Source organism: Candida albicans, chromosome 2 (genome assembly GCF_000182965.3).
Source record: "Candida albicans SC5314 chromosome 2, complete sequence".
Taxonomy (NCBI): Eukaryota; Fungi; Ascomycota; class Pichiomycetes; order Serinales; family Debaryomycetaceae; genus Candida; species Candida albicans.
In genome coordinates, this window is record NC_032090.1 from 2,081,087 (window position 1) to 2,094,455 (window position 13,369).

Here is a 13,369-nt window from a genome sequence, read left to right on the forward strand (position 1 = left end):
ACTTCAAAATCCAACTTCAAATCTTTTTTTTTTTAATATATAAATGCCTTCTGATGAAACAATATCTAAATCAAATGGCAATATCCACATTGCCACCAATAATATCAATGGGGTTGGTCCTACTACTACTACAGATCAACTAGACATTTCTGATCAATCATCAACATTATTGCATAATAAAATAAATTTTGTACGAGAATTAACTCCACGACCCGATAATTATTCTTCAATTAATTCATGTAATCATATTGAATCAGTTTTAGGAACAAAAGCTAAAAATACTGTATTTGAAACTTATAGACAAGCAGTATTAATATCACAACCAATTATTAATAATAATAATAATAATAATAATAATAATAATAATAATAATAATAATAACACTAATAATAATAATTATAAATCAATTTATAAATTGAAAAAAGATGGATCAATTATACCGATTGAAAAATTAATAAATTCAAAAAATTTAGTATTAAAATGTCATCAATGTCATTTAAATAATTTTGGGAATTCAATGATTTGTTTACAATGTCCTCATGTTGGTTGTTGTTTTAATGATTATAATCATTCTTATTCTCATTATAAATCAACTAAACATATGTTTTCTATTGATTCAAGTTGTGGTTTATTATATTGTTTTAAATGTAATGATTTTATTAATCATCCAGAATTAGAAAAAATTCGTTTACAAATTGTTTTAGGTGAACACGACGAGGAGAAGAAAAAGAAGAAGAAGAAGACAACGACGACAACGACTGTGGATGATGATGATGATGATGATGATGATTTTATTAAACAAAATTATGTTGATCCGGGTCAAATTGCCATAAAAGGATTAAAAGGATTTGTTAATTTAGGAGCAACATGTTTTATGAGTTCAATATTACAAACATTAATTCATAATCCATTAATTAAATATCAATTTTTTAATAATGATTTACATTATTTTAATTGTGAAAAATTTCATAATCAATTTATTAATCAAGGTAATATTGATGAAAATAATGCTTGTATAACTTGTAGTATTGATAATATTTTCCAATCATTTTATACATCAACTACTAATGAAGGATTTGGTATGACTAATTTATTAACTACGGCTTGGTATAAACAAAAATCATTGGCAGGATTTGAAGAACAAGATGCTCATGAATTTTGGCAATTTTTATTAAATGAATTTCATATGGATTATCAAAGAATTATAAATAATTTGAACCTGAACCTGAACCTGAACCTGAACCTGAACCAAGATAATAACGAGAAAAATACTCATTCATCTAATGATGATTCAGTGGTGAATTCTTGTGGATGTATTATGCATTCAACATTTTCATTTGAATTACAAAGTTGTATTAAATGTGATTCTTGCGATTCAATTACTGAAACCGTTGATCCAATGATTGATTTATCATTAGAAGTCAATTTCACAAATTTATATCAATCTTTACAATCATTCACTAGAGATGAAAAATTAGATGATTATAATTGTAAAAATTGCAACAACTCCAACAACAATAAGTCTACAACTACTACATCAGCAATTAAAAAATTACGATTGAAAACTTTACCACAAATATTATCAATTCAATTAAAAAGATTTAGACATGATATTTTAGGTAGTTTCCAAGCAACAAAAATTCAATCTCATATAAATTTCCCATTATTTTTAAATGTTACTGAATATTCTGTTATTAAGGATACTGATTATATTTATCAATTATTTGCTGTTGTTTGTCATCAAGGATCAATAAATACTGGTCATTATACCGTTTTCATTAAAAATAATAGTAATTGGTATAAATTCGATGATAGTGTTGTGACCATGGTTTCTCAAGATGTTGTTATCAATTCCGAAGCATATTTATTATACTATATAGTTTAATAATAATAATAATAAAAAAAAAAAAAGTACAAAGTATATAAACATACGAGATGATGTGAACTACGAATAGGTTATTACTTAATAACATTGCTGATTCCATGTCGTTAGAGATCTTGCATATCGGAGATACACACACATACAYACACACACATACACACATACACATACAATAAATCTAGAATCTTTCAACTGTGTAAAGAAAGGAGGTTTTTTTTTTATCAGTTTACTATTATTTCAATAAAAATAAGAAAATGAAAACTTATGATAATATATTATTAAGGAAAGGATTAAATTATTATTTCCCATTGATTAATTGATTGATTGATTGATTGATTGATTGATTGATTGATTGATTGATTGATTGATTGATTGATTGATTGATCGATTGAAAGTAAATTACTTTTCCATAACTTAATATCAATTTATTCATCAAACAAAATGATTAATTGTTCATATTTTTCAACAAACAATTTAATTTTTTCATCCAATAATGACATCATACAGTTTCAAAAACCCATATCGTGTTTTTTTGAAACTGAACACAGCCTGCAAAAGAAACAATTACCAAGAACCAAGAACCAAAAGATTGGGGGATTGGAATTGAGATTGGGATTGGGATTGTATTTTCCTTATTCAGTTATTTAATCTATTCCAGAATAAATGAAAAAGTATATACTAATGACGAGACAATTTGTTTAATTCCAATTCTAGTTATTCATTCATTAATTATTGGTTGTAGTTTAATGTCTCATCGGTTTTTTTTTTGTCCTTATTTTTAATCCTTGTCCTCAACCTTGCCCCCCCCCACTTCCTTCTTCCTCCTCTCCCTCTCCCCCCCCTTTCAAATTAGATATGTCGTAACAGTGTATAATTCATTAAAATTTTCAATCCATTAACAAAATAACAATAAAAATAAATTGAAAGTATTATCCTCCCCCTTTTACCTTCTAATTTAGGCAAATACAAATAAGATTTGAATTTCCTAATTAGTTAAATTTGATTTGGATTTGAATTTGGATTTGGATTTGGAAATTAATAATACCAGTTGCAGCAAAACATTAATTAACAAACAAAGGTGACACAAAATCAAACTAACTCAAGATTTACTTTTCCTTAGTCTTTCTGTTTCTGTTTCTGTTTCTGTTTCTCTATTTCAATACTAAATGAGATCATTTTTATTTCCTAATTCAAGTTATTACTTTATGTTAATTTTTACTTCAATAACATATCTATCTATCTATATATAGATGAATCTATAACTTTTCTTATATTCTTCTTCTTTTTTTTTTAGTAGTCAATCAATCACCTTAATACCCCATATACCTATTTCTGAAAATCCTTGTTTGTTTGTTTTTTTTTTTTTTTCAAATATCCTATAAATCCTAGTTATATTTAATAAATGATATGAATATTATTATTATATCCCTAATATTATGTTTATTGAACTGTTCATATACTTTGAGTGCACCATCAACAACATTATTCCCTAAACGAGACACATTTAATCCAACAAGTGCATTTAATTCAGCTATTAATGCCACATGGTCAGTATTTTGGAATGATCAATATCAAGCATTTTCTGAAAATGATCCCGCATGCTCAATGACAAGTACAAATAATTTCACATATACTTCAGTTTGGAATTTAGCAGTTGCTGGTAAAGTCATTGTTGAATCTGGTGATATTTTTAAAACCATTAATGTAATTAACAATTTATATCAATATCAAAATTCTCAAGGTTGGTTTGCCACCGTACCTAATTCTTCAGAAAGTTTTGTTGATGATAATTGTCAAGTATTGTGGGTTTTCATTGAAGCTTATAAATTGACATCAAATGCAAAATATTTATCTACAGCAAATCAATTGATGCAATTGATTCAACAACAATGGTCGAATATTGGTGGAGTGATTTGGAAAGTGGATTCTAATTATATTGCCTCGATTTCAACTGTGGAAGCAGCTTTAAGTGCGGTTAAAATATATCAATATAATCAAGATGATACATTATTGACATTTGCTAATAGTTGTCTTGGTTGGTTGGATGAACATTTAACTGACCCTGCAGATGGATTCTATTATGATGGAATTGATAAAAATACTTGGCAAGTAAATAAAGGGAAATTAACTTATACCATTGGTGTTGCTATGTCAACATATTCATATCTTTATAAATATACCAATGATTTACATTATGTTTTATATGCCGTTAAAAAAGCTTATGGTACTTTAAATTCCAATGTTTTTTTAAGAAGTAATGGATATTGGAATAATGATTTGAAATATATACATTTATTATTTGCCGGATTTGCTGATGTAATTACCATGTGTGGTCAAAAAGGTTATATTGCTAATGTTGTCAAACAAGGTGAATTTATTTATAATTATGATCAATTGCCAAATTCTTTAGGGAGTTATCTTGATTTCACAAATTCACAACCTTTATACAACCGGTATGTACAATCAACTGGTGATTCAAGTATTACTATGGGTAGTAGTAATGGTGGTGGTGGTGCTAGTGAAAATGGCTATTGTGGTAATCAACCAAAACGATCTTTATTGGATAATGCTTCTGCAGCACAAATATTTTATCAAATTAGCCGTTTCTACTAAAAAATAACAGTATTTTAACATTTGATAAAATTTATATTCTTCTTTGAAGTATGGAATTATTTATTTATTTATGATTATAAATACACAGAAATGACGTTTACTTGATTGATGTAGATGATTTAACGATTGAAGAAAACATATGTAGAATGGTAGTAAAAACAAACTTAGAATGGAAATAATAGATGAATTGAAAGGATCTCTTATGTTGAGTTTATTTAGGTTTGAACATTTATCAATGGCCTCAATTGCTCTATATTTGTAGATGAATCACTAGGAAATAGATGACTTGTTCCTAGACATAGTTTTATTTGAATTATACTATAACAATATCTAGTTTCATATATATATTATGATAAATTGTAGCAGTAGATAGATATCTATTTGAAATCGTTTCAAGTTTCTTGGTGGTTTGTCTTTATTAAATATTTATGATCCAACTTCTGTCTTTTTCAACTGATTCTGTTGTATCTCTATGGTACAGTTGGCTAGGGTTCTATTTATTTGCCCAATTTAATGCTTTAATTTAAGAACGACGTGATTAAGGTAATCAAATTGTGTATAAAATAGGCTTGGTAGGTTTTAACAATAATCAATAGTTGACATTAACTATATTTGCAACACTTTTTTACACTGAAAAAGAGATTTCAGTGGCGAAAACACCCACATCAGTCGGGTAAATTAAATTGTAAACCACCAGAAAACTTGTTTCTCTTGGATTTTTATTAAAATTTTCGCAAAGACGATAGCCGGGTAGGCTTTACATAGATATTATAAGGCAAAAATAWGACCTTGGTTTTTTATGAGATCAACCGCTGGAAAATGAGTCCCTGATTCCAAATATCTTTACCATTTCAATGTAGCATAAATATTGGTTGAGTTATAGCAAAATCCATTTCTTGGAATTTCTTAGTCAACAAATCTGGCAAATATCCGGGTAAAAGTTGAAATTCAAATATAACTTTTAATGGCATCAAATGATAGAGATTGAGCTCCTGATTCTAAATATCTTTATGGTTTCAATATAGCATAAATATTCGTTGAGTTATGGCAAAATTTCGTTTTTCTGAACTCTTAAGTTAGCAAGTTTGAAATTTTGGAAAATTTTTGATTTTTTTTCGAAAATGCAAAATGAASCTAATCCCCATACAAAAAAAAACACTAACAAATTCAAAATTTAGATTTTGACTTTTAGGACATGAATTGATAGAAAATGGCCCGCTGATTTCGAATATCTTKACCATTTYAACGTAGCGCAAATATTGAACAAGTTATAGTAAAAACTGTTTCTGGGRAAATCAAATCAAAAAACCTAACACTTACCCCGGGTAAAGTTCACACAGCTTAAAATAAAAAAATTTCTGTTTTTAGGATTAATTAAGACTGTCTGAGCTCCTGGCCTTAACGGTACTAGTAGTTTTCTTATAGCTTGATTATTTCATGAGTTATAGCAAGTTGTATTATTTGGGAATCCTTAAGTATGTAAATTTGACAATTTTGTGTGATTCCTGCAGRTATGTATGTGTAGGGTAAAAAYACAACAGTTAATTAATATAGCCAAAGTACATCTGATTCAAACTAAATCAAGCCCTCCTATTAGCTTATTCATAGTTATCTTTTCTTTGTGACACTTTGGCTAGTTGTATTGATACTAGTACAATCATAGTGTAGATAATTAGAAATTAAGGAAAGAAAACTCCAACAGTACTCTAAAAAGTTGTCATAAGAATGGGAAAACAGCAATAATTTAAAGTAATGGTTATTGTCTATAAATTGAGAAAGGAGATCCATAAAACGTGGGCTAGAAGTGGCAAATATATGTTGTTAGTGATTGTTCTGATTTACTGGTAGCTAAGTAAAAAACAAACACTATGCATTGACTTCAAATACAAACAATATGAATAATGACAGCATTATTCCAAATATTAATAAGATCTACAGCATAGAGTGTTCTATTATGATCTTGTTTAACCTKKTTTTGTAGCTCTATTGTTTGTGTTAGGCTCAGGATCTAATTGACAATATCGTAGCAAGTAAATAATACTGGATCCTTTGTCAAATAAAAATTAACTGTGGATGTTATAGCAGCATATCACTGATAAATTTTGTTGGAAAATAGATTTGAGTAACTTTCTTTGGTTATACCACAAACAATACCAATTATCTATTGGTTTTTGTATATTGTCAAATTAGTTTTCATTATTGTTGAGAATATTGCTTTTATTGTTGAATAGGAATTGTTAGAATGGTTTTACTAAAATAAATATTATCACATGAAGTTGACATATTACTGATGCATTATATATTTGATTCCAATTAGAGACCAAATCCGAGTGTGTGTTTAAAAAAAAGGAAGAGCTTGATCATAAATATACTGGAAAAGTCCATTTTGAGACACATCATTGGATTTAAATTGATATATATAGATTAACGATTATATGCTATAGTTATTAACTTGTAGTTATTAGTCTATTAAAACATGCTACTAGATTATGCTCAAATTCAGATCAATCATAGTCTAATAATAATAATAATACACAAACCACTTGTATGATGCTTTAATCGTGTCAAAAGCATTGTTTTCAAGACAAAGCTTGATATATCTCGACATTGTTTCAATTTGCGCGGAACGAAAGGGGGAGGATTGGGAGTAATGGGGGGGGAGGGGGCAGTGTACACCGGAAAAATAAAACCAATTGGACCGTCATATTCTAAGCCGCCATTGTCTCTCTCGACATTGGCTTGAAAAAAAAAAAAATAAAATAAAATAAAAAAATTTTTAACAAGGCTTATTACTAAAATTGGGAATGTAATAATTTAACAAACTTAACTATTTCCCTGTTGGTCGACCCGTATTTATAAGCCTATTTTACTTTCAAATCATGTCGTAACCAAGCACAATCTCCTAAAAATAAAATAAAAATTTTCAATTTAATGTTTCATATATTATATGGTCTGGTTCTATTAATAAATTCCCTCTATCAAGACTTCCAATTTATCGTTTTTATTCCCCCAAAGAATTCATAGATATATAAAACCTTACCTGATTAACATGAATTTTTTGAAATTTTGCAACTTTAGCAAGTAATAAACCATTACTATTGCTCTCTTAATTCAATGCAATCGCTTCATTTCATTTTAATAGTACTTTTTTTCATATCATGTATCTCCAATGCATTAACGATACAAAAAGATTCACTTGGACTTAAACGTACTTCATTATCTTCTACGTTTGATCCCCATGATGCATTTGAAACTGCCGTTAATTCCACATGGTCAACATTTTGGAATAATACCAATCAAGGATTCTCCCAATCTGATCCATCATGTCTTGAATCGCAAACTTTTCAATATTCAGTAGTTTGGGATGTTGCTGTTGCTGGTTTGGCAATTGTTGAATCGAGAGATATTTCCAAAACCAATGATGTTGCTACTTCATTATATAAGTATCAAAACTCCCATGGTTGGTTTGCTGCTACTCCGGGGAACACTCATAGTTATGTTGATGATAATTGTCAAGTATTATGGGTTTTTTTACAAGCTTATGAATTAACTCATAATGAAAAATATTTAACTACTGCTAATAAGTTAATGGAATTAATTCAAGGACAATGGTCAAATGAAGTAGGTGGGGTTAGATGGAAAGTTGATGGTGATTATATTGCATCGATTTCTACTCTAGAAGCAGCCTTAAGTGCTGTTAAATTATATGAACAGAATAAAGACGACTCTTTATTGTCATTTGCTAAGAAATGTCTTTCATGGTTAGATGATAATTTATTAGATAAACTGGATGGATTTTATTATGATGGATTGAATGTTAATAATAAAACTAATATTGATAAAGGGAAATTAACTTATACTGTTGGAGTAGCAATTTCAACTTATTCTTATCTTTACAAGTACACCAATGATGAACAATATGTTTTGATAGCTACTGCCAAAGCTAATGGAACATTAACTTCAAAAACATTTTTGAATCACAATGGATATTGGAATAATGGATTAAGATATGTTCATTTATTATTTGATGGATTTAGTGATTTGATAACCATTTGTGATAAACGGGGATTTATAGATAGCGTTTGGAAACAGGGCCAATATATTTATGAAAATGATCAATTGCCAGGAGGGAATAATGTTGGTAATTATCTTGATTTATCAAAACCAATTGAATCACATTTAACTTCTTCATTCCACAAGAAAGAAAATCATGATAGTAAAGATGAAGTTGAGATAAATCATAAACAAAGTTCTGGGTCTACTCATCATAATTATTATTGCAATAATCATTCTAAACAATTTAAAAGATCATTAATGGATGATGGATCAGCGGCACAAATATTTTATGCAATTTCAAAATTTTCTAAATAGTTATTAGACATATATTAGAATAGAATACTATAGACATATTCAATAGAAACAAAATATATACGAATGAAGTAATATGAGAGATAAATATTCTAAATAGTCATTTACTGATTCGATTATAGAACATCAATAGTTGTAGTTGTAACTATAGTTATAAAGTTATGCAAATATAATATAATATAATATGACATTGTTTAATCTTATTAAGCCTTGCCTATTATAACTGAAAAAGTATGAATCTTGGCATGGTATTCTTTTTTTTTGCAACAATTATACATTTATATATAACTATAGTCTTTATAGTTTCATTTCCCAATTTCATTCTCCTTAGAATCCATTGTTATAACTATTATATGAAACTCAATTATTCAAAACATATAAAATTTCCAAAATTTGTTGAACTATTTTTTTTGTATTTTTTATAATTGGATTATCATGTCCCGTTTGTTGATACTAACATTATTATTATTATTATTATCTGATATATTTTGTTAATTAGAAATAATAATAATCACCAATTAATCCAATTGAAGCAATGACAAAACTAATTCCAGAAACATAACTAGCAATGGTATATCCTGATTCAATTTTTTTCAAATTTTGAACAACTTGTTTTTTGATTAAAATGTTTTCAACCTCTTGTTCAACTTCAAGTTCAACATCATCATCAGCTGGCGTTGGTTGTTCCTGTTCTTGTTCTTGTTGATGTGGTTCAAGTTTAGGAGTTGAAGGATGAGATGTGGTTGAGTTAGGAGTTGATATTCCTGATTCATCAGAAAGATGAACATATGATTTACCTAATAAGGAATCGCTTGAAGTTATTTTACTAATCAATTCAGCTGGTTCATCTTCATCATCATAAGCTTGAGCGTCTTCTTGATTAGTAGTACTGGACTCAGAATGCTTCAGTTTCGTTCTAGTTTTGGCAACACTAGTTGATTTACTCTTTTGTTGAGACAAAATCTTTTCTTCAACAGAATAGATATTATAATATAAACTAATAAAACTTAATGGAGCACCAAGAGCAGCATATATCAAATAAGGATGTTTTTCATTACTAACAGAATATTTGAATGCTAAAGCAAATAATCCAGTACTTATGGCAGTTAAAGCCCCATTAATCAATCGATTACCAAAGATAATGTTTTTAAGACGATATAATTGTTGTTCAAATAATGTAATAGAACTATGAGTGCCACCATCTTTGTTAGTATTGAATTGACAATTGAATTGATGGATTAACTCAGGTAATTTGGTTAATGATTGATAAATTATAGATGATGATAATAAACCTAATGATCCAACTCCTAATAATTTAATCGTAGTAATACAAGTGCCTGCCATGGTGTTTTATAATTGTGTGAGTTATATATGTTTAATCGTTAATAATATTACACAGTATAGATTTGCACCTTTTAACTATTGGGTGAAAGTTAAAGTATATATGTTGATCGTATTTATGAGATATAACAAAAAAAAGTGAAGGTAAGTTATACTTTTATTGAGGGAGGGAATGGTTGCTTGATTTTAAAAATGTACTTTAAACACGTTCAACTGTAATTAGTAGTGTTTCAAAAGCTAAATTGGGAATGTATTTGATTGATTGATTGATTGAAGGTTATGAGAATAATAATAATATTTGAATATGTAATTACTAAAAGTATAAGGATAGAAGATAAAAGAAGATAAAAGAAGGAAGAAAGAAAGAAGGGAAGGAAGATTTAAAGATAAGTTTTTTTTTTTTGGAGTGATTCAAAATTAAAATTGATGATACCACACACTCACTACACACACACTCACTCTAATAAGAACAAAAGTGTGGGAGAGGGAAATTTAAGGGGGGCGTGTACAACAATACAATACAATACAATACAATGATCATGATAATAGCCGGGCCTAAATTCGGTTATTGATAATATTATTAACTACTTGCTTGCTTATTGGTTTAATAGAAGAGGGCAAGCAATATAGGTGAAGTGTATCTGAATAACCCACCGCTCTGTATACACCAAGAAGATTATGATTGTTTAAGAATGGGATTTGAGTTTATATGTAGATAGGGATCAATCCCCGCAATTACCTAAACCCTTTAACTCATTAGATGTGTGTCCATTCAATAGTTGTGACACACAGTTAAAAACAAAGTAACCAAACAATGAAAACTAAAGAATCGAGCAATATAAAGTTTGAAAAGTGATGGAATAAAGTCGAAAAAGGGATGAAAAGAGGGGTTGTGGTAGTGAAGATAGACTCGAGAAGGGTAAAGTGAGAACAATACACTTTATTGAACTTACTCGTAGCTATATTTAAGACTAGATGGTTATAGAAGGACAAAAATGATATTGAAGATACAGTTGGTAGGACGATTTATTGTTGTCTGATTCTTGGAATGAAAGACAGATGAGTATGCAGCAAGGAAGTCGATGCGGTTATTGGCCACAATTATCGGCCTCCTCGTGTCTTATCTAATCTAAACCCGATAAGGAAAAAAACCACTAATCTATCAAACAACAAAAACAATTATCTACCATAATTGTAAATGTTGGTATATATATAGGCATATTTGTCTACAACAGAACTGTCCATGTAAAAGGATTGATTATTTTGGCATCCCAATAAAGTCTATACAGTAATAGCAATCACAACCTAACATTATGGTTTACCAAGTAATCTCATTTCACGTGAAATCATTCTTTATTAATCGAATGATCTGGCAGGGCTAAAAACAAATATTGCCAAAGGGAATTTGATTTGTCATCAGTCTTATTACTCCTAATCTCCAAACATCCAAACTCTTCTTTTACTACATTTACTCTATTTCATTTTCACCTGATGAATAGCAACATTGAGTATGAGTTATATATGGGGTTGTTATTTTTCCGAGTTCAATTACAATCAAGGCAACATTTAACGAATGAAAGTATGTAAGTAAAGAAAAAACTCACAATAATTTTCATCATATAATAATTGTTTCAAGATTAGTAATCCCTTTGCATGCATGTTGTTGTTACCACTATTTGTGGAAAAATAGGAGAATCATATCTCTTGGCGTGGCTTGGTTATTTGTTGTTGTACCTTAAGCATAGCATGTCGGGTCAAATTGTTTTGCTAAGATATCTAATTAGTAATCAAATCGTTTACTTAATATTCAACTCGTTTATTCAATAGGATTGAGAAGGATATTTAAAATGAACAGTATTCCACCAAGAAGTTTTGATACTTGCCCACCATTTTTACCCATCAATTAAATTGAAAGATTTTCCCACCATATTACACTATCAATGAAAGCTGCTGTTGTCCCAGAATCGGTAACTGAAACCAAATTAGCTGAAATCAAAGAAATCCCTAAACCAACCATTGATGACGATCAAATCTTAATCAAAGCAGAAGCTGGTGCTATTAATCCAACTGATTGGAAACATATAATTGTGGCACGTTCCAGTAAACCAGGTGATATTATTGGATGTGATGTTAGTGGGATTGTTGAAGAAGTTGGTTCTAAAGTAACAAATTTTAAAAAAGGAGATGCTGTTAGTGCTTATATTACAGGGAATATTTCTCCTATTAATGGTGCCTTTAGTGAATATGTTGCTGCTTATCCCCAAGCTACGATTAAATATACTAATGGTTTAATTCATTCTACTGCTGTTGCAAAAGCATCGACTATAATTAAAACTTTTGAAGGTGCAGCAAGTATGACTTTAGGATTAGCTACAGTTGCCATGTCATTTTCTCATCATTTAAATATTAGTAAACATCAACAAAAGCAGGGTAATGATGCAATTTTGATTTGGGGTGGTGCAACGGCAACAGGGATTTTAGCTATTCAAGTTGCTAAATTAGTTTATAATTTAACCGTGATTACTACCGCATCACCTAAGAATCATGAATATTTGAAACAATTGGGTGCTGATTATGTTTTAGATTATAATGATTCAAGAATTGTTGAAAATATTAGAAAAATCGGTAATGGTAATATTAGATTTGGATTAGATACAGTTTCTAATGCTACTACTTTCCAATATCTTTATGATGCTACTGAAAGTACTACTTCTAGTTATGATAAGATGGTTTATTTGGATTCATTATTGGCATTAGATGGTAATACTATCAAAACTGATCCAAAAAGAGACAAATCGGTTCATTGGGGTTATACATTTGTTGATCATTCTATTATTAAAGTGAAAAAATTTGGTAATAAAGAATATTCTCAAACTCCAGAATTATTTAATGATTATTATAAATGGTGGCAAGAAATTATGCCAACAATTATTAATAAAATTAAACATGCAAATTTGAAAATTTTAGATAATGGATTAGAATCTGTTAATGAAGCATTACAATTATCTAAAGATAGTAAAGTATCTGCCGAAAAAATTGTCTTCACCATTTGATGAAACTACCAAAGTTTGTTGTTTATTGGAAATTTGAAACAATGAATATATGCTAGGTTTAAACTTTTGAACAAGAGTAAGCCTGGATAGGTGTTAAAAGGATTATGGTACT

The 13,369-nt window shown here is 28.8% G+C and overlaps 5 protein-coding genes across 5 annotated transcripts; 4 read left to right on the forward strand and 1 right to left on the reverse strand. All coding sequences in view use genetic code 12, as the record gives it.

The window, feature by feature from the left end:
- Positions 1-43: 43 nt before the first annotated feature.
- Positions 44-1,885, forward strand: CAALFM_C210140WA (ubiquitin-specific protease; the record flags this gene model as incomplete). Its single annotated transcript, XM_709319.2, has 1 exon — positions 44-1,885. One exon carries the CDS (start codon positions 44-46, stop codon positions 1,883-1,885), a length of 1,842 nt encoding a protein of 613 aa, XP_714412.2.
- Positions 1,886-3,289: 1,404 nt separating this feature from the next.
- CAALFM_C210150WA (uncharacterized protein) lies at positions 3,290-4,495 on the forward strand (the record flags this gene model as incomplete). The annotated part of the gene is made up of 1 exon (XM_709318.2): positions 3,290-4,495. The coding sequence occupies one exon, from the start codon at positions 3,290-3,292 to the stop codon at positions 4,493-4,495; it is 1,206 nt and encodes a 401-aa protein (XP_714411.2).
- A 3,114-nt stretch (positions 4,496-7,609) lies between these two features.
- On the forward strand, positions 7,610-8,866 carry CAALFM_C210160WA (uncharacterized protein; the record flags this gene model as incomplete). The annotated part of the gene is made up of 1 exon (XM_709317.2): positions 7,610-8,866. One exon carries the CDS (start codon positions 7,610-7,612, stop codon positions 8,864-8,866), a length of 1,257 nt encoding a protein of 418 aa, XP_714410.1.
- Positions 8,867-9,358: 492 nt separating this feature from the next.
- Positions 9,359-10,207, reverse strand: CAALFM_C210170CA (uncharacterized protein; the record flags this gene model as incomplete). Its single annotated transcript, XM_709316.1, has 1 exon — positions 9,359-10,207. One exon carries the CDS (start codon positions 10,205-10,207, stop codon positions 9,359-9,361), a length of 849 nt encoding a protein of 282 aa, XP_714409.1.
- Positions 10,208-12,144: 1,937 nt separating this feature from the next.
- IFR1 (Ifr1p) lies at positions 12,145-13,257 on the forward strand (the record flags this gene model as incomplete). The annotated part of the gene is made up of 1 exon (XM_709315.2): positions 12,145-13,257. One exon carries the CDS (start codon positions 12,145-12,147, stop codon positions 13,255-13,257), a length of 1,113 nt encoding a protein of 370 aa, XP_714408.2.
- Positions 13,258-13,369: the final 112 nt, after the last annotated feature.